Source organism: Armigeres subalbatus, chromosome 3 (genome assembly GCF_024139115.2).
Source record: "Armigeres subalbatus isolate Guangzhou_Male chromosome 3, GZ_Asu_2, whole genome shotgun sequence".
Taxonomy (NCBI): Eukaryota; Metazoa; Arthropoda; class Insecta; order Diptera; family Culicidae; genus Armigeres; species Armigeres subalbatus.
The window spans coordinates 298,944,918-298,970,671 of record NC_085141.1 but is presented as its reverse complement, the minus strand read 5'-3'; the positions used below and the strand labels follow the sequence as shown (position 1 = coordinate 298,970,671).

Sequence of the window (25,754 nt, the reverse complement as noted above, 5' to 3'; positions counted from 1 at the left end):
AAAGCGATAGCCGGGCAACGCTCAGGATGGAGATCTTTCAAGTCGGCCCTTTGCACCACCGGAGGTGTACAGGATCCGTAAGTAAGAAAGTAAGGTGCTCACGGAGATGCAGAGACTTCTTCTTATAATCTTATAATAATGATATCAAACTAATTTTCTTCTCCTTATCCTAAATTGACTGTAAGGGCGTGGCCGTCCATAGCAGCTGTTTCTTACACTCAATTCAAGTCGGATGAGGATGAGAATTTGACAGCAATTTTTGCATGTCTCATATGAACAAACACATATACAAGGACAAACAGACAATAGCTTGGTTCGTCGAGATTGTATATAAGGCTATATTTTTCTTGATTAATGACTTGTGGGGGAAGTTAGATTCGATGGTTACGGGGAATTGACCGATATCCCATTGTTATTTGCTGGTTATGAAACAACTTCTCGCAGCTGTTGTATAATTGGTAATTCGTCAGTGTACTTAATGAAATAGGGTGGGTTCAAGCCCCACCGGCAGCCAAATCTTTTTTCGCAATATCTCGTGAAAAACACCTCAAATGGCAAACATAACTATGTGTATCAAAATTGAACATCTTTTCCAAAAAATATAAGACTATGGGTCTCCTATAAAAAGGTTGAATTTGAAGGGAAATGATATTCTTTTGTTACAAGTTTTTGTAGAATGCAGTAAAAATTATGTCTTCTTACATGGCAAACTGCAGTCGTAAAAGCTTTGCGATCACATTTCTGAAACACAATCTGAAAGACATATTTTTGTGCATTTTAGAAAGGTGCAGAGGATTCGTCTAGCGAGCAAATGTATGCTATTAACAATTCTCTATCTGCGTATACTATATTCGAATATTCTGGTTTTGATTTAGCTCAAAACCATAAAACCACGCTGATAAATGAATATGACGTATGCTTCAACATTATCACATTAGTCTTAAATAAAATTAGGTTTTAAATAGAATTTTAATCAAAATATTAATAAAACCCAATTTCTATATTATTATATACATACTTATTGATAGAAAGCTGAACTGATATAAAACTGATCAAATTCGGGAGCACTCACTCCAGGATGAATTCCCTTGAAAGCGGCACAAATGCTGAGGTAAAGGTAAACGGAAACACGGTGGTTTATCACAGATTGCTTCTTCTATAATTCTATTGGTCGCAAAGCAGTTATTTGACTTTGAGAAAATGAAATCAAAATTGCGTACATAATGTAAAACCAATTCAATAAAAATTCCGCGGAAAAAAAAATTTCGTTTCGTTTCGAAAAATTTCGAATTAAATGGACGTTGATTTCGAATCGTTTCGAAGTTTCGAAAGTAAATATATATTTCGTTTCGTTTCATTTCGAATCAACACATACATTATAAATTTCGTTTCGTTTCGTTAGGAAAAAGTGTCTTATCGCATACCCTTAAATATTTCATTGCTCTGCGAGGCAAATAAATTCTAATGATGTTAGTAAAAGCTACCGTGAGCAGTTGTTTTCTATGCAGTTTCAACAAATCTACGAATAATCAACCGAGTAAGGTGTAGTTCAGTTTTCGAGAACTAGACTTGATAAAAGCTAAGAAAGAACATGCTTGTTGGAATTAGAAGTTTCAATTTACTGGTAATGTATTTAATTTCAAGAATAAAATCAAAAAGAGTGAAGCTAAATTCTTACAAGAGCAGCGTTTGTTCCCATGTTTTTATACAGAACAAACCTTTGACAAAGTGTATGACTTGTTCGTAATAAAAATGATAATTGATTAAAAAGCCAATCTGTTTTCTAGCTTTGGACTATTAATGTCTATTGTCCCTTAAATAGAAGTTACATGTAGAGGCTGAAGCAAGTTTGTGTGTATATGTATTACTTTGTTATAGAAATGGATGAAATGCTTCCACGTTGACGATGTCTATGAATAATTTATCGTTCGAGCTCTCAACGTGACGGATTGTATTGTAAGCCTTTGGATGGCGAAGATGAGATCGATGACAAATCAGTGGAAAGAGTTGTTAGAGGCATCAATGAGTCTTGTCGGCGTGTCATATAAAGGCTCCCCCAGACCTACGCGATTTCATCGCCGCGACGGCGTCAACTAGTCGCCGCGATTCTATCATTGGGTCGCTGTAGGCAATGTTCTATTTACGCTTCCATACCAACGACGACAGAATCGCTGTCGCCAAGCGATAGAATCGCGTCGCAACTGTCGCGTCGCGTGTGTTTGGGGGAACCTTAAATGGAAACAAATACTTTTTTATTTAAATTAAGGCCGGTCCAAAATTATTAGATATGCTCAATGGAACATCGACAGATACAAATGATTCAGATCCTATGATTGAACCTTATTCTAATGTCATTCCAGTTCGAGACAGCAACACGTACGGACGTGTTTTTTGCTCGCGCATTTTTTCGAAGTGTTTTTTTCTCGTTCTTTCGCTGTTTACGTTTTCGCTTGTCGCGTTGGCGTTATTTTCTCCCGGACCCGTCATGGGAGACTCGGTGGCCGATTCGGTCGCTGGAAAAGTGCCTAAGCGCACTGCTCTTGGAGGCGCGGGTAACCCCTCCAAGCAGCTTTTGCAGAGCAACGTGTTCTCGCCGTTGCCGCTTGATGACGCCGGCAATCCGCCGAAAAAGAGGAAGAAGCAGCAATCGCAGCTGCCGCAGGTGCAACCGGAGCGGAAGGAAAAGTACCCGCCCGTGTTTGTGAAGGGCGATCCGCCGGATTTACGCCCAAAAATTCGCCAGCTGATCGCTAAGGGGCTGAAATGTACTTTTCGGCTCTGCAGCGAGGGCGTGAAAGTGATGCCGGCCAACAGGGACCATCATCAATCCATCGTGGAGTTCCTCGAGGTCCACAAGTATGAGTACTACACTCATGACCATCCCGGCACGAAGCCGCTCAAGGCTTTGCTGCGAGGACTTCACGACATGAAGGAGGAAGAGCTCCAAGCAGAGCTTGAAAGTTGCGGACTGAAGCCAGTAGCCGTCCACAAGATCGCTCGTCACGACAAGGCGAGAAAATATCGCGACCAGCTTTACCTGATCCATCTGGAGCACGGCTCCACTACCTGGAAGGACCTGAAGCTGGTTGGCGTTATAAATTACACCGTCGTTGACTGGGAGCGATATCGGCCAGTGCACCGCGATGTCACGCAATGCACCAACTGCTTCAATTTCGGACACGGCACCAGAAACTGCCGCATGAAGCCGCGCTGCAACAAGTGTGGCGAACCCCATCCGACTGACGAGTGCGACAAAATGGAGGTGGCCGATCCCAAGTGCGCCAACTGTGGCGACAAACATCCGGACACCACAAAGGGCTGCCCAAAGCGAGCTGAGTTCCTGGAAAACCGGAAGAAGGCTTCCACCAGGACCATGCCGAAGAAGAACCGTGTTCCTGTAATCAACGAGGTGAACTTTCCAGCTATCCCGGCTCCCCGTCGTGTGATTCCAATACGCCCACCACTCCAGCCGCACAACCGACTGGCACCGCCACCTGCATCTGTCCAAGCTCCAGCATCGTCGGCACCATCCACCAGCGAATGGCCCCGCTTCCTCCTCCTGGGTTCCGTCGGCAGTCGGAGAACGAAGCCGTCCCACCGGAAGAATCTGCCCCGCTGTACACTCCGGAGCAACTGATGCCGATCTTCGCGCAGCTCGCCACTCGACTGCGCGGCTGCAAAACCCGATTCGACCAGGTCTTCACACTTGGCATGTTCATCATTGAAAATGGCTGCTAGGGTGGGCCTGGTCAACTGGAACGCTTGCTCGCTAAAGAGCAAAACAATCGAGCTGAAGGATTTCCTTGAGGAGAAGGAAATAGACGTGGCGTTCATCACCGAAACGCACCTAAAACCGGAGGTGAACATCAACATCCCGGACTTCCGCATCGTGCGACTCGACCGGCCGACCAGGGAGGTGGTGTGGCCATCGCTCTTCGCTACAACATCAACTGTCGTCTGCTTCCAAGCTTCCAGCTCAGTGTCATCGAGGCCATCGGTGTCGAAATCACCACTTCGGTCGGCACAATCGCGCTCATCGCGGCGTACTGTCCAACGCAAGCCAAAGCCGGCGATGGATCATCGGCTGCCCTTCGGAGGGACATCGTCAAGCTGACGCGGAGGCAAGGCCAGTATATCATTGCCGGCGACTTGAATGCCAAACATCAAGCCTGGGGCAACAGTCGCGGCAATCGAAACGGCATCATTTGGATCAACGTTGTGGAGGAAGGCCACTACGATCCTCAGCCCGGATTCCCCACTCGGCTGAGTCGGTCCAGTGCCCACGCAACGCTCGACCTCTACGTAACAAACCTGAGTGACCACGTCTCGCAGCCGGTGGTATACCAGGAGCTCAGTTCGGATCACTATCCGGGGGGGGCGGAACGGGGCTCCTCGGTCAATCGGCACGAGCAGTTACGGCGGAACTACCACCGAGTGAACTGGCAGCGTTTCCAGCAGTGCGTCGATAACACCGTCGACTACGAGGTGCGTCCGGAGACGCCGGAAAGTATCGACCGCCAGCTGTGCGCTATCGAGGAGGCGATCACGGCGGCCCGAGAGCAACACGTACCGACGGCTCGGCAGGTAAGCAACTCCTTAAACATCGATACACTCACCAAAGATTTGATTCGATTGCGGAATGTCACTCGCAGGCAGTTTCAGCGTATTGGACTGCCTGAGCTTAAGGCACGCTGCAATCGAATCACAAAAATTATCAAGGCCAGAATGGTGGACCTCAAAATAACGACTTCTCGAATAAGATCCGCACTCTCCCAGATTATGCTAAGCCGTTCTGGAAAATGACCAAAATTCTAAAATCCAAGCCTCGGCCCATTCCACCTTTGATCCCACTAGACAATAATGGCTCTAAGGATCGCTTGATAACTCCTGCAGAGAAGGTCGCTGAAATAGGTCGTCACTTCGTCAGCTCACACAATCTTGGGCAGAACATCGTCAGTCCACACGAAGCAGCCGTCAACGAGCATGCTAACAACATCCATTTGATTCCCAACGACTTCTCGGAGGAGTTGGAGATCTCAGCTGACGAATTGACGGCCTATATCAAATCGTCGAAGAACATGAAGGCCCCAGGCTTCGACAGCATCCTGAATCTCGAGCTCAAACACATGAGTGCTCCGTTCTTCGAGCACCTCTCGCTGATCTTTAATCAGTGTCTCCGGCTTAGCTACTTCCCATCGTCCTGGAAGTCAGCGAAAGTCATCGCCATCCGTAAGCCTGGGAAGGATCCTTCCTCCCCTAAAAGTTATCGACCCATCAGCCTTCTCTCAGGGTTATCCAAGCTATTCGAAAAAGCTATTCATCATCGGTTACTTAAGTCTGCCGAAAATCTCAACATCTTGCTCGAGGAACAGTTTGGTTTCCGACGCGGTCGGTCAACTGTACACCAACTGACCCGAGTTACCAACGTCCTCAGACGGAACAAGTTTGTCTCGAAAACATCCGCCATGGCCCTACTCGATGTCGAGAAGGCATTTGACAATGTATGGCATGATGGCCTGGTGTACAAACTACAACGCTACAATCTTCCCAGCTACCTGGTGAAAATCATCAACAATTACCTGTCGGCAAGGACATTCCGGGTCTCAATCAGCGGAGCGAGTTCCAATGCGCACAACATCGTCGCAGGCGTTCCCCAGGGCAGTATCCTCGGGCCCCTGCTTTTCAATCTGTTCACCTCCGACATGCCAGAACCTCCAGAAGGCGGCATTCTGTCTCTGTTCGCAGATGACACATCCATCGTCTACAACGGTAGAGTGATCAGAGCGCTAATGGCCAAACTCCAACGAGGCCTGGATGCCCTGACAGAGTACCTCACCAGCTGGAAGATCTGTATCAACGCGGCGAAGACCCAGGTCATCATTTTCCCCCACTCCAAATCCCCTAAACTTGTTCCGCCTGGGGACTGTAAAATCATCCTCAATGGCACGACTGTGGAATGGGCCAATGAGGCCGACTACCTTGGCTTGACCCTCGACAGCAAACTAATTTTCAGGCAACAGGTTGACAAAACGGTGACAAAGTGTAACGTCTTGTTGAAACTACTGTACCCTCTGATCATCCGCCGCTCGTCATTGTCCCTGAAAAATAAGCTTGCTGTCTACAAGCAAATCATCCTCCCTGTGATCGAATATGGCATGCCGGTCTGGGAGAGCTGCGCTAAAACCCACCACCTCAAACTTCAACGGGTTCAAAACAAATTCCTGAGGATGATCCTCAACACCCCTCCCAGGACAAGAACATCCGAGGTCCACCGTCTGGCCGGAATAAAAACCTTACATGAACGCTTTGGTGAGTGTAAAGAAAAGTTTAGGGTCCGTTGCTTGCATTCGGATCAGGCTCCAATTAGGGCGCTAGTTCCAATCTAGGTTATCAAATTTTTATTGTAAATATTAGTGTACATAGTAGTTAGGTTATCAAATTTTAAAAATACACTAGCGCCTCCTAAAGGCCGTCATGATATATCATATCTTAAAACTTAAATAACAATGTAAACATAAAAATTTAAAATTGAAGTTGGAGGGCCAAACCGGCCGAGCACTGTACATGTTAAAAAAAAAAATAATTGTAGAACAGAAAATGAAACAATAAAGAAGAATTTTACTACTACTACTTATTCTAATGTTATGAGTCGTTTGTAAAATACTTCGGCTCTCGTGATTATACTTTGATGCAAAGACAAAAATTACGTTCCACGTTTCAAGAACCTAATGAACTTAATATGAAGTACGATAAGATAGTTATAGTAGCAGCTAAACTCTGTGACTTCAAAGAATACCAATTATTGGAAACTGTTTGCCACATTATCCAATGTCATGCCTTAAATTTGAAGATACGAGAAATAGAACAAAGTACGAGCGCAAGAAGTAGAGAAAACCATCAAAATGTACAGAAAGACGATGTAGCAACAGTATCGTTTCAACATGAACAAGATAGATTAATTTTCAACGATTCACAACAATCTAATAATCATGTTCAAAGTGGGAATGGAAGGGGAATTCATACGTCGATGATCGTCGATATTTGGGAATTATCGTAACAGTTGTTGAAGATGTACAAGCCATTATCATTCGGCGATGGAATTTCATGCGATGCAGAATATTTATATGTAATAAATTCTACAAAAAGGGTCATATAGAACAAGCTTGCCGAAAAGATTCAGCGATGAAACGCAAGAATGATGACAGAGACGCAGTATCTTCCGCAAAAATGAGAAAATTTTTACGGCTTCCAAGGGCAAGTTGTTCGAAAACGAGAAAGACAAAGTAGTAAGTGATTAAATTTTAATTGAATTATCATTGGTTGAATGATTCAAGATAAATATACATATTATTATTGTGCTCTTTACTATACTTTTTTTTTTGGTATTCGACACATTTTGTTACAGGGAACATTATTGTGAATCATGAATAAATTATAAAAATGCAAACGTACAATAAATTATTGTTGGTCATGTCGCAGGGATTCCAGTTACATTTTTGATTGACTCGGATGCTGAGGTAAAGACTCTGGATGAGAATAGTTTTGAAATATTGCAGAACAGCAATCTTTCTGAAGATATATTTTTTTTTTATCTATGAGCACCGACGAAGAATTAGTACCATATGCTTCCCATAGAGAAATCAAGGTTTTTTTTTCCAGTTTTTGTGACTGATTTATTTATTTCAAGAAAAATTCATGCAATTGAAGATGGTAGGCCACTTTTAGGAAGAAGTGTTTTACAAGTTGGTCTTAATTTTGCAATCAACCCATGCCACCAAGTCAGATATAAAACGTTTTCCTGGCGAAATTTTTGCTGTCAATTGTGACGAATTTCTTAAATTTAATGTACCACCCGTTGAACTTGCTTATGATAGAAGTTTCCCTGTTTCTCGTAACGTGTTCACAAATATTCCATTTTTTTAAAAGCTTTTATAGATGAAACTGAAGGAAAAATCAAGGAGTTTCTGAGGACTGGAATAATTGAAGAAGTCCCAAATGAAATAGGTAAATCTTTCTGACCGTCCTTATTAGTCGTTCCGAAAGGAAAAGATGATATTTGTTTAGTAATTGGTTTGAGGGGACCGAATAAAAGCATAATCAGGACATCTTTTCCAGTGCCAACACTGGGTGCAATGCTAGCAGATTTAGATGGAGCAGCATAGTTTTCCACAATCGATCTTACCCAGTGCACTGCAGTGCTTTATTTCATGTCGTTCTACATGAAAATTCAAGACATTTGACTTTTTTTTTGCTGACAATGCTACATACAGGTTCAAAAGATGGCCTTTTGAATTATGCAATGCTCCAGATATTTTTCAAGAGATTCTACAAATAGTTGTGTTAGCCGTATGTGTAGGAATAGTGAACTATTTGGATGATGTAGTGGTTCGTGGAAGGACTAAAGTAGAGCATGATGCTAACTTGAAGGTGGTTCTAAATCGATTACACGAGCCTGGTGTTAGTTTCAATAAAAATAAATGCGTTATTGGGAAACAAGGTGTCAAATTTGTGGGATTCAATTTTTCAAAAGATGGATCAAGGATTGAGGATGATAAATGAAAGCATTAAAGAATTTTAGAGGACCTGAAACGCAATCGGAGATTAAAATATTTTTTTTAAACTAGAAAGGTTAAAACAGTTTATTGGAGTCATCATAATGAAGAAAAAGAATCTATGTTTATGAAGACAGAAGCGTTGAAAATGATTAACCCTTTATAAGGCAGACGAATCTAAGCAATAAATTAACAAAAACAACAATAGGACACAAAGTTGACATGGTATTAAACTCAAATGTATGTTTGTTATACATTAAACAGTTCAGAAACATTGAAAAATTTGTGGCAATATAGTTGCCACTGCCCGTCAAGCGGGACAACATTGGTGGCAATATAATTGCCACTGCCCGGCAGGCGGGAAAACAGGCAACAACAAAAATAAATAAAATATTTTTTAAAATTAGGTTTTACGTAAAATCCAGGCGGGGGTCAAGCTGTCAAATGTTTGTTGCCACCAATTAAGCGAATACCGACGGCACTAACACTACACCGTAGTCTATGAGAAATAAACACTGCAGTGAGTGAGAATGTTATGAAACGCACAAAGGTATTGTTAATGCCAGAAACACCTGTTTCTGCTCAGTTCAAATTTTCTTCGCACAACATAATTATTTATCATCATATTTCGCGTAAAAAATAACGTAAAACACCACATTTTACGGGTTTGGTGTATTTTTGTTCGTCACAATATTTAATTTGATATGTGCTTCCGACACCACTCTCTCTAGTGAAAACGGTAAACAATACAATACCACGACAATTTATGATAGTATATGAGCATTTTGACATTGGAGTATACATTTATGCGCCAAATAAGAGGGTACTGTCATACTTGCCAAACTCCATATGAAAAAAATCCGTTGTCACCCCTCTGGTAAAATCAGTCAAATCAAGGCACGTTTTATTTTTTGGTGAAGAGTGAAGTAGTCGGAAAACGCATTATAAGCAGTGTTGGTAAAAACTCAAAATCTCAAAACTCATGGATGATTCAAATCAAGCGTGAGTTGAAACGCACCCAACTCAGCACCTAAAAACTCATGGATGAATTGAATCATCCATTTGAATCATCGTAGGTTTTCTTTTGTTCTCCTTCGTTAAAAACAGTGAATTGACGTTTGTCGCATACAATATTAGACACTATTTTATGTATAAGCAATAAATTGCCCCCAAATTGATTTCAAATGCGTTTTTAGACCAAAATGATTTTTTGGCAAATGAGTGAAATGATGCGTTTTAGCATGAAAAATTCAAGCGTGATGCATTCCTTTAAAATCGCAGACGATTTCATTCGCACGGGAGCGCTCGTTGATTGAGATGTATGAGTGATTTTACCAACACTGTATAAGTGAAAAAAATTTTTTTTGCGCTTTTGTTCCCAAGGGGGGACCCTTGGGAAAAAAACACAATTTCGTCAAAAATCCAAAAACCAAAATCCAAAAATATACAGAAAGGCAAAGCTTTTTTCACGCTAATCACGTAATAATCTAATACAGGAGATTCAAAATAATTAATACCAACGGGAAAAAATATATCTTTGTCGTTTTTTTAACGAATTATAACTGAAAATCCTTCTTCCACTCGAAACTTGCGATCTGTTCGTAAAAAAACTGTTCTCAAATTGACATTTAAAGACACAAAAAAGCTGTATGTTGATGCTTTACTGATTGGATAAGGGGCAGCACTAATTCAATATAATGGTAAAAACATTCCACGTATAATAAGTTGTGTTTCAAAAACTCTGTTGAACAAGTCATTCACCATTATTACTGATTCCGAAGCAAGGGATCTGAAAGAGAGAATGAAAAAGTCTCTCAATTATCATCTCTGTATAAATATACGCTATTTAGCATAGCGTGACTCGTGAGACCCTTTTTTGAAAGCTGTCATGATAAAGAACTAATTCGGGAGGCTAAATCTCATGATAAATTTCTTTTAAAAAGCTCCAAACGCGGGGAGCACAGGTTCTGATGATGCATTTCAACTTGTTCTACACAGCTTTACGGTCTTTAACACAAAATGAGAGAGTTTTAGCGGTGAGCCAGCCTAGGGCTGAAAGCCTCTAAAATAAAGACAATAATAAATAACAAAATGAGAGAAAACAAAATGAGAATCATCACTCCTCTGTAAAGGCTGCCTGTCCGAATCTGTTTTTTCGCACTTGTATACAAGTTTGACAAATTTGTTATCATGGCTTGTTATGATTCGGAACAGTTTTGCCTTTTGTTTTGTCGTTGCTAGTTATCTATTGAGAGCGAATTCTGCAAACCCTGTGCCAGCAACATCCAATTTAAAATTAAGGTCACTCCTGACGGAATCCAAGATTAAAAGTGCTCGCGTTTTTGGGGGCACACCACTCGATTCAGAGGCGGCGCACAACTGTCATTTTTGTTGATTTAGCTTTGCTGCGTCGCAGCATGCGTGAAATAATAAAAATGACAGTTGTGCGTTGCTTCCGTATCGAGTGATGTGCTCCCAAAAACTCGAGCACTTTTCATCTTGGATTTCGTCAGGAGTGACCTTAAGAGAGGAAAATTAGTTCGACACTCACTGTTAAAATAGATCGAGGAATCCTCTGCAACAAATAGGGTAAAATTCCCAATAGTGGACCCTCTAATAGCGAAATTTTGCTCTTTTTGACATAAGGAGTAGAAATTTTCAACATATTAATTCTGCTTGACATCTAATACCAAGTTCGGCATCTCCTCTTCACAATACATACATAAAACACTCAAATACACGACGTTATTCGTTGAAATTAAAATTTTAAAGTCTGACTGAATTCGCCCTATAGTAGACCCCTGGGGGTCCATAATAGGAATTTGCTTCCCTATAGTAGACACTTCATTTAATTTTTATGTTCCATTTCGGGACGTTCTTCTTCCCTATTGTGGACCCCCAAAATGTTCCTATAATGGACACTCTAGTGTTTATTTTTTTTATAGAATTGTCAAAAATCAATTAATTTTACTTTTCATAGCATTTCTAATGCATGTAATCAAATCATAGGACTGTAAGGTAGGTTCTCCCGATGGAATTTCATAGCAAAATGTTTACATTGTGCTGTAATAATGCAAAAATGGCTGGAGGGTCCACGATGGTTGGGGGTCCACTATTGGGCACATTTTTTTTTTCTTTTTTTTTTGACCCTCCGCTGACCCCCGCACCAAAAAGCTCGCATTGAGAGCCCCCTGGTGTGGACTCAAACTAATGAAAGAAAAAACTAAAACGCGGGAGACATTTAAGCGAAAACTAATTAAACTTTATGAAATCCCAATGGAACCAGGTTCCTTTTAAGGGATTTACAAATGAAAACAAAATCTAAGTTACTACAACATACAATAGTGATAACGTTTTGTGGCTACAAGTAAATTAATATTTATACTGAATTTAAAACTAGTTGCAGCAGGAGCCAGAAAAACCTACAGCAATACAAATTGAAATGGTTGACGTTATTAGAGAAGATATTCATTCACGTTCCTCATCATATGCTTCTTAAGTTTACTTTTAAATTGCGTTTTGTTCAAAATAGTTTTTAGGCTAATGGGTAAGTTATTAAACTTCTTTGGACCGTAAATTGTTATGCGCGATAGTCCTAAATTTGTGGATGCACTACTTCTCAATAGTTCATTAGTGTTTCTTGTGAGCAAGGAATTTTCTCTAATTGGAAAGGATATATTGTGATGGAATTCACGATTATTCAAACAATTGTGAACAAATAAAATAGATTGGATGTCACGTAGACCCACAATGGGAATAACTCGATGAGGTAAACTAGTGTAAAGCAGAAACGTGGAAAATAGTAAAGGCAGATTGAATACTATTTTTAAACATCTGTTCTGTAACGTTTGATTTTTTTTCTATTTTGATTTGGCGGCATGACCCCACACAATGATTAAGTACTGAAGTGTTGAATGGATGCATGCATAATAAAGTGTTAGCAGTGCGTTGGGCATGAAACCTCGCACCCTTTTCATAAGACCACATAATCTGGAAGCTTTACTTGCTACAAGTTGAATATGAAAATCCCATGAAAGGCCAGAATTTAAGTGAAGTCCCAAATATTTAAATGTTGAGACTTTTGCAATATGTAAATTATCAACAAATAGATGGCAGTGTTGCGGTACTTTCTTCCGTGGTGAATGAAAAAGCATGTATTTTGTTTTCGAAATATTCATAGAAAGTTGATTCCCATTGAAATATTCAATCAGGCACACTAAATCATATCCAATGTCTTCAATAACTGACTGGACATTAGAATGAGGATAAAACAACGCTGTATCGTCAGCGAATAGTCTTGGAGTTCCTTTTAGTCTAAGGTTTCCTAGGTCATTGATGAAAATCAAAAAATAAAGGGCCTATATTACTCCCTGAGGGACTCCGATATAAACCCTCTGGCAACTACTACGTACATCATTAATATTGCAAAGTGAAGTGAAGTGAAGTGAAGCATCAATGTCTTCCGTAATTTGAAAATTATTTATAAACAAGGAGAACTGATTATGTAACTTTACACGGTCAACAACATTCATACTTAATTTTTGTTTTCGTTTCTCATTGTGGAGAAAAATAGACGATAGGACAGGAATGTGATCACTGATATCACTAAGAATTGTATAATTTTTTATTCTAGTGGTAAAGTCAGTTGGACAAACAAAATGATCCAAAACATTATTACTTGCAGGGCGTGTCTGAAAATTATTGCTGCAAACGAAACCATAAGATGCTAGAAGGTTTATATATCGAGTTACAACATTGTTATTATGTATGTTAACTGGGATATTGGCGTCCCCAACAATAAACAACGGCTTTGAAGAAACAGCCTTAGATAACCAACTTTCCAGAACATTTTGGTAATCATTGTAATCGAAAGACGGAGGACGATACACACCTATAATATTATAATGGTGACCATAAGCTTTAATTTCTAATTGGATATAATGTAGACCATCGATTGTTTTATTCTCTATTAACATATATTCTGATGAATTCCTCACAAACATGGCTAAGCCCTGAAGCAGTTTCACGACACGAAAAAAATGCACGATAACCTGGTATATTATAAATACAAGAATTTTCCTTTTTCAGCCAAGTTTCACCTACTACAATAACATCAATATTAACCTTACATTCGTTAACAAAATAAATTATATCATCGAATTTCTCAAAATTGTTAATTCCTCTAACATTCCACTGTAAGACATTTAAACCATTCCTTGTATCTTTTTTACATTTACTATTAAAATCGTTCAAATTGCTATAATACTGATTATAATCTGTGTTTGGTATAGTATCCATTGAAATTTGATTGTATACGCAAAAATATTACTATTTGTCTAACAAGGTATAATTAATTTGTGCCTTTTTTCTGTTTAGGTGATGGCCCGGAAGTAGACAGAGACTCTGTCACGCATGTAATGTTCATGCTATGAAACATTATACGATTGAGATCTTCCCTATTCTTGACATATTCTGGTTTACTGCTATCATCTTTCTTTACCAGTATGATGCCACCTCTACCCACCCAAACGTATTTTATTCTTAGCGACTCTTGCGACTCCCTAAGTTCCTTAAACAATTCCAGTGACAGAGGAGTTAACTCATCACGCAGTGTCACGTTCAAAGATCTACCATTGACAGTAAACTTATGGTCAATTGAAGTTGATAGTAATTTTCCAAATTGCTTCTTAATATTGAAAACAAACTCTTTCGTTTCTTTATTCTGAAAAACAATTCGAATAGGCACTAAAACGTTGGTGTTCTTATTGGAGAAAATACGTTCGGCTGATAAAACGCAGTTAAAGTTATCTTTCAGACCTAAACAATTAAAGTATTTTTTAACTGAGTCAAGCACATTCTCATCAATAGCGGATGGGATACCCCACAATATAGCATTGTTACCCAAATCTGTTTTATCTGACTTATCGACATTCGCTTCTAGCTTATACACCATTCCCTGTAAACGGTTCTGTGATTTTTTCAAATGCTGTATTTCAGTTTTCAATTTTGCGTTCTCCAACTTGAGGTTATTGAAATCAATGCGAACCCAATTGACCACCTTGAATCATATGTACAAATGTTGTGTAATGAAACTCTTTCCCTTGGCCATGGAAGATAACTCTTTTCATCGACACCGACAACTTTTTTCTGATGCAATTTATAAACATTCATAAGTCGGAGCGGTAAAATTACGCCGAAATGCACATTTTTAAAACCAAAAAAGGAGAATGATAATAAAAAAAATAGGAAAGAGCTCATCAAAGTCTCTCTATCATAAGACGTAATCCCTCCTGCAAGTCCAAATTGGCCAAAAACTGCTGAACAATATATGAACAATAACGCGATCAAATTTGCATTCCGATCGCACTCTTCGTTCTTCCTGGACAAATCACCGCTCCAAGCGATCATACGCGCACTCCGAACCAACGTTTAAATTATGTTGCCAAAAAACTCAAGCAAATAAAACGCATTTTAGCTGGTAGCTCTTAGGAAACAATGCACCAGGCGTCGATTAATCAACATTCTGATATGGATAATGCATGGAGGCGCGTGGTACATCTTAAGTTAGTGCAGCTAGTGCGATTTGTCAAATCGTTAGATGTTTCATCAATGTGGAAATTCTCGATCGTAGGGTCCCTCTCAGATGGAGAATTGCTGTAGTATGAATTTACCCACTCGATAAATCCTCTGCAGCTTTCAAAAATTCACATAACAAAATTTTTAATCAATAGATTTGTTTTTCGTTTTCAACTTGAATGCATCTAACAAAGCACATAAGAGGTTTACAAGAAAAAAAATCTATACATATACGTATTTGTTGATTCATAATGGGGCGTGGTAGAGGTTATTAAAAGAATAGTTCATTTTTTATAATCTAGAACACAGAAATTTTTGAAGTTAAATGAAATGAAACGAAATCGAAAAATCAGATTTCGCCATGCTTAAATACCGCGAAATTCCTCGAAATTTCGATTTTTTTTCTAAACACCGCATATCCTTACCTGGGGCGACTTGAGCTTAGACCAGCATACGCTAGTCATTGTTCGCATTGAACGATACTATCTTTCGATATTAAAAGCTTTACATTATTGTAATTAAGTTGCAAATGTAAGTGTTTGGATACGACTGATGACACGTTTTCGCGATTATGTAATTAGTTCGTCTTTTGCTTTACAGGACGCGTAGCGCTCACTGTTGGTGTGGATTGCACACGTAGTAGGTTGCTTGGTCTAGGAACAACCACCGAAACCACGCTGCAGCTACAACGTGCTGGCTGCCTCAGCGACTTGCTCCTGCGATGTGATAATGCTCGGGGTATACCGGTGCCTTTGTTGGATGCTCATCGTGTTCGGAAAGGCATTTATGTTTATATTGTTGTGTTGAATTAGACTGTGTTTTCTTTTCGGTAAAATTTCAAGAAAAATCTCATCACACTCGGTACATATAGCTAACTAACTTGATATGCCACGTTTGCCTTATGTAATGTTATGCTAAGAAAAACTTCCTGGAAATATTCATAAACTTCGTAGATTCATCGTAAGCCATAACCCGCAGCGTCTGTATGAGTTGCTGATTGAAATTCATTGGTCGATTATCATTAGTTTCTTCCTAATATTCTCTGCAATAGATACTTATATTTATATTGAAATAAACTCCCTGTCGTCGGCTGCCATCTTACTGAACCTGAGAAAGCCAATTTGTCCAAATAGGTACGATATTCCACACACGCGTCGAACCAATATATTTCGCCATCGCATCGTCCGAGAGCCGTAATCCTTCCCACAAACAACAAACCCACGCGAGCCCTAATCCTTAACCCTCGATGATTGTGATTATGACAGCCACATTTTCTCACGTAGTCACCACTTTCTTCTTTCTCTCTCCCTTTCCCGGCCATCCAATAATATTCGCAGGCTCATCGATAGAGCGCTTATGTGATATTGCGGCAACGGATCCGGTGGGTTACTCGCCCCGGCCTAATCCGATTGACGACAGAGGACCGATGATACGGGCGGCCCGGACCCTGCTGAGCTCGGTGACGCGGGTCCTGCTGCTGGCCGATATCGTGGTCGTAAAACAGTTATTATTAGCCAAAGACAGGGTAAGAGTTGCGTGCGAACTGATCAACAATTGATGTAACGACTGTTGTTTAACACTTTTCCCTTTTTTTCTTCCTTTCAACAGGTAGCTAGAACTTTAAGTAGATTAGAATCAGTGGCCAATTTTACAGAATTCGTGAAAGCCTTCTCAGTATTCGGCGCTGAGATGGTGGAACTGGCGCATGTGACAGGTAAGTGCTGGCAGAATATTTGTCTTTTTTTTTTGGGTGTTTGTCAACCAACAATGTAATCAGTCCCACTTGAGCTTTTCACACCTTCTCGGAGTCGATGTGTGGGTGGTGTGACCGCGAAGCATCATGAATTATTTAAACCAGGTTGCGTAAATACAATCCAATGCTGCCAACAACGTGTTTTCCACTCGAGCGAGCAGAAACCACACTCGTTATCGTGTCGCTTTTAAATTTTCATCCGTTTAGCAGAGTGCCGTACTGAAAGGAAGTTACTTCACTGTAGAAACGTTTATTCAATAAGGGATATTCAATCTACTTGCTTCCTGCAAATTATATTACAATTCAAATTTGAGAACTTGGTTAATTTGGGTCAAATAATGGGTCAAATTTGTTTTTTGCGTTAAACATAGATATTTGTTTCAAAACGTGTACTTGGAAATGAAAAGATGTTTTTTCCACGAGAAAAACACCATTCCAGCAGTATGGATTGCTCTGGTTTTTTATCGCAACTTCTCCCACCAACTGCATTGCAATTGACTTTCCAAACTATTAAATGTGTAACGGAAATTTATCCACCCAACTAGTGTGGAAAATGGAAGAAATCATGCGTGGCCGGAGCTTACATACCACACGGAGCGGTGGTTTGGTGCTTGCCGTGACTCCACGGTGTGGATGGATCAACACGAGTGAATAAATATATTTTTACCCCGTTGAGCACGAATCGGTGCGCAGCGGTGGTTCAATATTTTGCACGGATTTGTTTTTTTATATCCAATAAACTTTTATCCTACCGTCTACTCTTTTATCTGACTTTTTCCAAGCTGTTAAGCTGCAGCGAGAAGTTGATGAAAATTTGTGTTAATTGCGGCGATATTGACTTATTTGGAAACATGTTGTGCATGACATATTCGCAGCTGGGATTAAAAAGCTTATTCTTAATTTGAATACAATACAATTTGATGCGGCTCAAACAGCGTCTGCCTGGTACCCAGCGGCTGACGAAATGCTGCTCCACCAGCGCGATGTAGGTAACGCGACCCCGATAATAAGGACTATGATTGGAAACTCGGTACCTGGAATATCAGGACCCTAAATGAACCTGGACGAAAGTGGAAGTGAACGTGATCACTATTCAAGAAGTCCGATGGCCTAGACCCGAGAACGTGAATTCCGAGCCGTGGGCGACACGACAAACACTGCATTCAAATATAACATCTATCACAGCGGCAACGGAAAAGCAGAGCATGGAGTTGGTTTCCTAGTGATGGGCAAGCAGATGAAGCGAGTGATGCGGTGGAAACCCATTAGCGAAAGAATCAAACAGTCTAATCAACGATAAATCCGACGACATGAAGGGCACGTTTTATGAATGTCTTGATGAAGCCTATGGAGAGCGCCCAAAGCATGACGTGAAAATTGTTTTTGGAGATAGGAGACGCTAACGCTCAGGTCGGTAGAGAAGACTTTTTCCGTCCCATAATTGGTAGGGAGAGCCATTCACTTCGCAACCAATGACAACGGTATACGGCTAGTAAACTTCACTGCTACCAGAGGGATGGCCATCAGTAACACCTACTTTGCACGAAAGATCATCCGAAAGCACACCCGGAGACACCCAAATGGTGAAACTTGCAACCAGATAGACCGTGTTCTGGCAGATGGGCGCCATTTCTCGGATGTTTTCGATGTGCGGGTATTCAGAGGTCCGAACATTGACTCTGATCACTATCTCGATGTCAGTAAAATTCAATTACGGTTGTCAACTGTATCGAACGAAAGATCACAGCGAACGATGCGTTACAATATCCAGCGATTGTCGGCGGAAGGAGTATCGGCTGAGTACCGCCAGCAGCTCGAAGAACGAATAAGTGCAGTTATCGTTAGCGACAACATCAACAATCTATGGAAGTCGATCCATGGAGCGGTGAGCACAACAGCACGAGAAGTGGTAGGCACTGATCAGAGGCGACCCAGGACGGGTTGGTTTGACAGACGAGAAGAACGTTGCCTGGAGCGGAATGTTGGTGTCAGGTACCCGATCGAATAGAGATCGGTACAAGGAAGCAAGGGCAGCCGAAAAACGAACCCACCACAGGAAAAAAAAAGAGTATGATTAACGCGACCAGGAAAAAAGGGAGCAGAGCGGTATGCAGAGGTTCTATGAGACTATCAACGGCGTGCGGAGAAAGACAGCGCCATCTCCCGTCATGTGCAACGACCAGGAAGGGAATTTGCTGACAGATAAAACCGAAGTGGCTGCCAGGTGAAAGCAACACTTTGAGACTTTGTTGAATAGTGGAAGTGACGGTGCATCGGTGAACAGAATAAATATTAGTGACGATGGACAAGCCGTGGATTCGCCTATCCAAGATGAGGTTGGAAAAGCTATTGAAGAGCTGAAAAACAATAAAGCTGCGGGGAAAGACCAGCTCCCGGCTGAACTTCTTAAACATGGCAGTGAGCAGCTTTATGAAGTTCTGCACCATATTATGTCGAAAATATGGAAAGACGAGGAATTGCCTGCTTGCTGTTTTTTTTTTTTTTTTTTTTTTTTTTTTACAAGGAAGAATGCATTTACACACTAACCCAGTACACGTGCATTGTAGTTGCCAAACTACCACACGGAAGTGTACTGGAGTGTCGGACTCGACCATACCGGTAATACCGACTAAACTCCCTTGGGCTTCACCATCGTTTCCCCCAGGAACTACCTCGCAGTACTACTTCTGGAGGGATGGCAGTACTAAGCGTACTCGCTCATTATCGCTCACACAGGCACTCGTCCCATGCGAGACTGACTTGGGTGCTCGCACACCATTCACTCCATTTGAGTCTTACTTGGATGCTCTCCCGGGCGCTCCGCTGCCATGCCTCGAGGTGTGAATAGCGGTAACTACCTGGGCCTACAGATATTACGCTACGACACTCCTGCCTCAGCACGAGCAGATCAATCACACCACTGCCGAAGCAGACCACAATAGCGAGGCTTCGAGGTGACAATAGCGGCGACACGCTATGACACTCCTGCCTCAGCACAACCAGATCACTCACTCCCTGCCGAAGCAGCTCACGCGCTACCCTACCGAAGTAGGGACACTCCCCAACTCACTCTAACACTCCACTGCCATGCCTCGAGGTGTCGATAGCGGTATGTAGGGACCAATCAACGATACTACGCTACAACACTCCTACCTTAGCATGTGCAGTCCATACTCAGACTTCTGCTACGCTTCGAGGTAACAATAGCGGTGACGCGCTATGACACTCCTGCCTCAGCACAAACAGATCACTCACTCCCTGCCGAAGCAGCTCATGCGCTACCCTACCGGAGTAGGAACACTCCCCATGCCAATTGGCACTCCCTGGGCTTGTGCTTTTGAAGCGGCACATAGTCGCTTTGATAGAGTCTGATTACGGGCACTTGTGGTTTTTTGGGAGGGATTTTAGCAGAGCCCACTGCTAAATCCCACCACGCCCTAGGCAGTTCTCCCTGACTCGCAGACAGCTGGGGGGGGTCGTCAAGCCCTTGGACATGGTCCATGCTGTCCCTGCTGTCCCTGCTGCCCCCGCCTGCTTGCTGTTTGGACGGCCTCATTTGTTCTCCCTTTAAAAAAGGGCACAGACTAGAGTGCGTCAATTACCGCACGGTGTAAAAAATGGATTATTATCGAAGTATCATGTACCTTTGATTTTTTTCACAGAAAGTTAGACAAGGTCATTTGAAATAAGGCCCGGAGTGTTTTGAAATATTTCAACGGCGATTTTTTGAAAAAAGTAATTTTCATTGTATTCTTTTCCAATATTTGGTATAAAAAGTCAATTGATAACTCACCAATGGATGAATCATAGTAATTAACTCTCAAAATTAGAAATATACACATTTGTAGCTTTTGTAATGGGTCTAAAATGGTAAAACAATCATTTTTTCATGTAATTCAAGCGTTTCTTAAGTGTTTTTTGTTATATTTTTTTGCGATGGTTACAATTTTTTTCAGCAATTATCATCTATCTCCGGCATCTATCCTGTTCTCTGTTAAATAAAATATCTGCAATTCTATCTTTCAACATTTGTGCTAGATGACTTGCCCACTGAAGTGCGCCGTATTTTATAAGATTTATAACATTTTCTTTTTTGAACATATGATACAGCGCGTAACTCATGCGTATGTGCCACACGCTTTTTTCTGGCCTCTCACTGAGTATTGTACGTAACACCTTCCAGTCGTAAAATTCGAAAGCCAAACTTAGTCCTGGAACTGATTACGTAAGCCGAAGGTAACCTTATTCGTAGTAGAAATGCTTCACAGGAAACGTCATAATCGGCCGCTCCAAGCATTTGCAAGGTAAACATTTACCCATCGAGCACTACCACAGCACAATCAAAATAAAACTTATCTCTGTTTTTAGTTTTTACACGCAACCATGTACATCGTCTTAGCAGAGCTGGAAACGATCACAGAGAAATGTGTAGTGAATGTGAATGAAATACGAAGTAGATTGTTACGGATAGAAATAGAATAGGAGGATATGTAGCAGATGTGATTGGATGTGCTGAGGAAATTGTTTACCTTGGAGTGCTTGTGAAGTGGGACAATGATCCCTAGTAATATCGTTGTGCTTATAATGGTTTCATAGCACACCTGAATAGTAAATTGCTACCTTCAAGAGCAATATAAAGCCATAATTATTAGTTGGGATGTTTCCCGTAAAGTTGAAGGACGTATTGCTGCTACGAAAATGGTCTTCTAAGGATTCTTTCTAAAATTACATAACGCTGAAATTGGTGATTTTGGACCACCACCCTCCCCCTCGTAACACTTCTTGTATGGAAGGTTTTATATTTTTGTATGGATCGCAACGCTCGGCTTGACCCCCTCCCTCCCCTTTCAGCGTTACGTAAATTGCGAAAGACCCCTAAGACATAAAAAACCAGTTTACTGCCCATAAAAGCTTGAATAACCCCCGCAGATATTGACCGAATCAAATATGAGACAGTCGAGTATGTAGCAGCAGCTTAGCTTCCGTAACATACATACAGAAATGAAATTCGCTTTGATCCATTCGATAGTCATTTTCGGAAATGAAGCATGGAAATTATGAGAAGGTTTTTGGGTTTTCAAGTAAAATGTGATGTGTACCACAGAAACTATGAGACAGTGTATCAAGAGGAAAATATTATGATGGTGAATATTGGTGAAGAAAACAATAAATATCACTTTTTTCAATAAATCGCTGATGAAATATTTTAAAACACCCCGTGCCTTATTTCAAATTACCTTACCTAACTTTCTGTGAAAAAAAATCAGAGGTACATGAAACTTCGATAATAATCCATTTTTTTTTACACCGTGTACCGAGGAATAACCCTCCTTAATTCGGCGTACAAAATTATTTTCCGTATTTTTTTCAACAGATTGAGACCGCATGAAGAGTCCTTCTTCGGCAAATACCAAACAGGTTTTCGTGAGGGCCGATCAACAACGGGCCAAATGTTTACCCTGAGACAAATCCTTAATAAATTCACAACTTGCAGACACATCATCTGTTTATTGATTTCAAGGCGGTGTACGATTCAGTGAAACGGCATGAATTATGGCAAATTATGCTTGAACATGGTTTTCCGGTGAAACTGATACGGCTGACTCGTATAACGTTGGACGGATCGAAATCAAGTGTAAGGGTTACGGATGAAATATCGACATCATTTGTTACTTTAGATGGATTAAAGCAAGGTGATGCACTCTCGAATCTACTGTTCAATAGCGCGCTCGAGGGAGCGATTAGGAGAGCTGGTGTTCAAAGAAGCAGTACCATTATTACAAAATTGCATATGCACCTGGGATTTGCGGACGATATCGATATTATCGGGAATGATGGCCGTGCCATGGAAGAGACATTTGTACCTTTCAAAAGGGAGACAGCGAGGATTGGACTCACGATCAATATCAGAAAACCGAAGTACGAAATAGCAAGGTTGCTGGCAATCAGCGTGGGTTCATTAGCGGTGGTGGTAGTGAAACGGTACTGGATGGTGAAAAATTTGAAATTGTAGAAGAATTTGTGTATCTTGGAACAATAGTGACGTGCGATAATGATGATACCCGCGACGTGAAAAGGCGTATTGCAGCTGCAAAAAGGGCTTATTACGGACTTCGTAACCAGCTTAGTTCCCGTAGTTTGCAAACGAAAACAAAACTCGCGCGGTATACTACTTCGATTCTTCCAGTGGCTTTATACGGCCATGAAACATGGACGTTAAAGGAGGCTGATCTGAAAGCTTTCGGAAGGTTTGAGTGTAAGGTGCTGCGGATATTACTCGACGGTAAACAGGTGAACGGTATCTGGCAACGTCGCATGAATCGCAATTTGTACCAGGTGTTTAAAGGGCTGGATATTATTAAGCTTATACAACACGGCAAACTACGGTGGGCTGGACACGTTGGTCGTATGCCGGAAGAACGTCAAGCGAAGATAATATTTAGTAGAGAATCCGAAAGATGCCGCAGGCTTCGTGCAAGGCCGTGTACACAATGGCTTTTTGCAGTTGAAGAGGACCTGAGGGCGCTTAATGTTCAGAGTGACTGGAAGCGATAGGCCCAGGATTGAATTCAGTGGAGAAGCATACTCCATTTGGCGTAGGTTCATCGAAGAGCTGTAGCCCATCAAGTATCAAGTAAATATCGGTTCTGACAACCAAGGTGATTTGTTTGCGAAGATCTTTCCAGTTCTCCGGATATTGCGAAAGCTTAGTGGTAGGTCAATCTTCGCCAGGATGCGACAGCCATTTAAGCCCGTTATTTCACAGGTCACTGGCCAGAAAATCCTCAGTATGCATGTCATGGGATATCATATCTGCAGGGTTGTCTTTGCTTGCGACATGATTCCAAACGGCGGCGTTGGTCAGATCTTGAATTGCTGATACCCTATTTCCCACAAAATTTCCCGCATACCAGCAGGTGCTTGCAACCTTTGAAGCGTCACGGTTGAAACGGACCCGAAAAATGAACCAGCAATTGAAATCTAGAGCACTTCTACTATCCGAGAATGTTTTGCAGCTACGTCAGCTGCACACAGTTCCATTACGAGGTAAAGTAATTTTCTTCAACGCTGCTACACGGGGTTTTGCAGGTAGCTGAATTTCAACTGTTCCGTAAATATTCATGCATCTGGCATACAAACATGCTGCGTAAGCTAATTTTGAGGCATCTGGAAATAATTGTAGTCAAACATTGTAATTTGAAATTAGCGCTAAACGACTTATACGGAAATTAGCAATTTTCGGTAAAAGTGCGAAGTTGTTCCAGATTTTAGAAATTGAATCGGGAACATGATCATCCTAAAAGCATGGAAGTAACCACAGACGTTGCATTATCATTTTGCCCTTGATGACAATCGGCGATATTAAGCTCAGAGGAAAGAATAATTGGGTAATTCCTAGGAGAACTGACCTTTCCGTAGGCGCACCTTTTTGTTGATGGATTGCAAACTCAAAACAGAGATTGTCGGATTCAGGTTCCCAGGAAATACCGAGGAAGGGTCGTTTGGCCGAAACCTATTCGGCAGACAGCCATTTGGCCGAATGCCACTAGGCCGAAAGTTGTTTGGCCGAATATAGCATTTGACCGAACAGACCAGAGTCATTTGTCCGAATGGGTCATTTGGACAAAAGGGTCGTTTGGCCAAAAGGGTCGTTTGACTGAAAAAGTCTTTTGGTCGAAAGGGTCATTTAGCCGAAAGGGTCATTTGGCCGAAAGGGTCGCTTGACCATAATGGTCATGCATATATACAGATGATAGATTCGAAGGAAAAGGTATTTTGTGTCTTCGGTGGGGTTTGATCCCACACGATCCCAATTCGCAAGAGAGATCGATTGTGTGGTCGTTGGGATCTGACGACCAAACTGGCACTCACACAACCCTACTTCATTGAGCGCGTTGCTGATGAAAGCAATTCCCAGCAGCCGACAATATTAAATACTCATCGCTACTTGGTTGACAGTAAAAAATACATTTGAGAGAGTTAGTTCTGAAAATGTATTAGAGATCGGCTGGTACCTGGTGCTGGGAATTTGGTTTCATCCAGTACCCGCTAAGCTGCGGTGGACGACGGAGGTCCTTCGTAGCTTAGTAGGGAAAGCACCTGTCATGCGAACTGGGGTCGTGGGATCAAACCCCACCGAAGGGGCGGTTACCCTCCAATACCTTTTCCGAACTAAATCTATCACATGTTGTACATATGCATACCCAAGTAACATTTTGAGTTTTATGATTTACTACAAGAGTATTTTCTTCCTACGGCAATAAAACCCTAGTCAAGGCAATTGCTTCTAGGTAGCTTACACCAAAACCTCTTGAAGAGTAGCATCTGCCTAGCTGGCCCACTCTTGCAATGGTTTTGAAGTGTAAACATAAGACGGGCTTCAAGATCAGAGTATGACGAAAAATGAATACAATCTCGGCACCAAAAACCATTCGAAATAATTTTGCAAACTACTATAAAAGAAAGTTGGCATCATTTAAAGCCTTTTCTAAGCCATTTAATCTTGATGCCTTCCGTATTCTCTAGATATAGCTTTATTCAAACAATCATATGAATTTATATAATACGTTCAGTCTCGAAAAAATAAATTAAACTTTTACATTGAACATGAAGACCCAAAATACAGTGATCAAAAATTCAATTGAAATATTCTCAATCATCGATAATAATAATGAAAGAAGTGACTTACGGTGCATTAATTTTAAGTGCGGAGTCAGATTTATTGTGTCATTTAGTGCAAAACACCGATAAAATTGACGCGCTATCAGTAAACCCAGTTTCAACAATGAATTATTGGCAGTGGCTGATTTTCTACCCGCCGCTGCCACATCCAGGCGCTATAGTATATGCGCAAAATAGCCAGCAAGAGTTAA

General features: G+C 41.2%; 1 protein-coding gene across 1 annotated transcript in view; it reads left to right on the top strand.

Moving 5' to 3' along the window:
* LOC134224951 (alpha-catulin) overlaps nucleotides 1-25,754 on the top strand; it is a 506,545-nt gene that overhangs the window by 368,722 nt on the left and 112,069 nt on the right. The window contains exons 3-4 of the mRNA XM_062704626.1: nucleotides 16,466-16,653; nucleotides 16,737-16,842. Coding sequence (XP_062560610.1) covers nucleotides 16,466-16,653; nucleotides 16,737-16,842 — 294 coding nt within the window. The remainder of the gene's footprint in view (nucleotides 1-16,465; nucleotides 16,654-16,736; nucleotides 16,843-25,754) is intronic.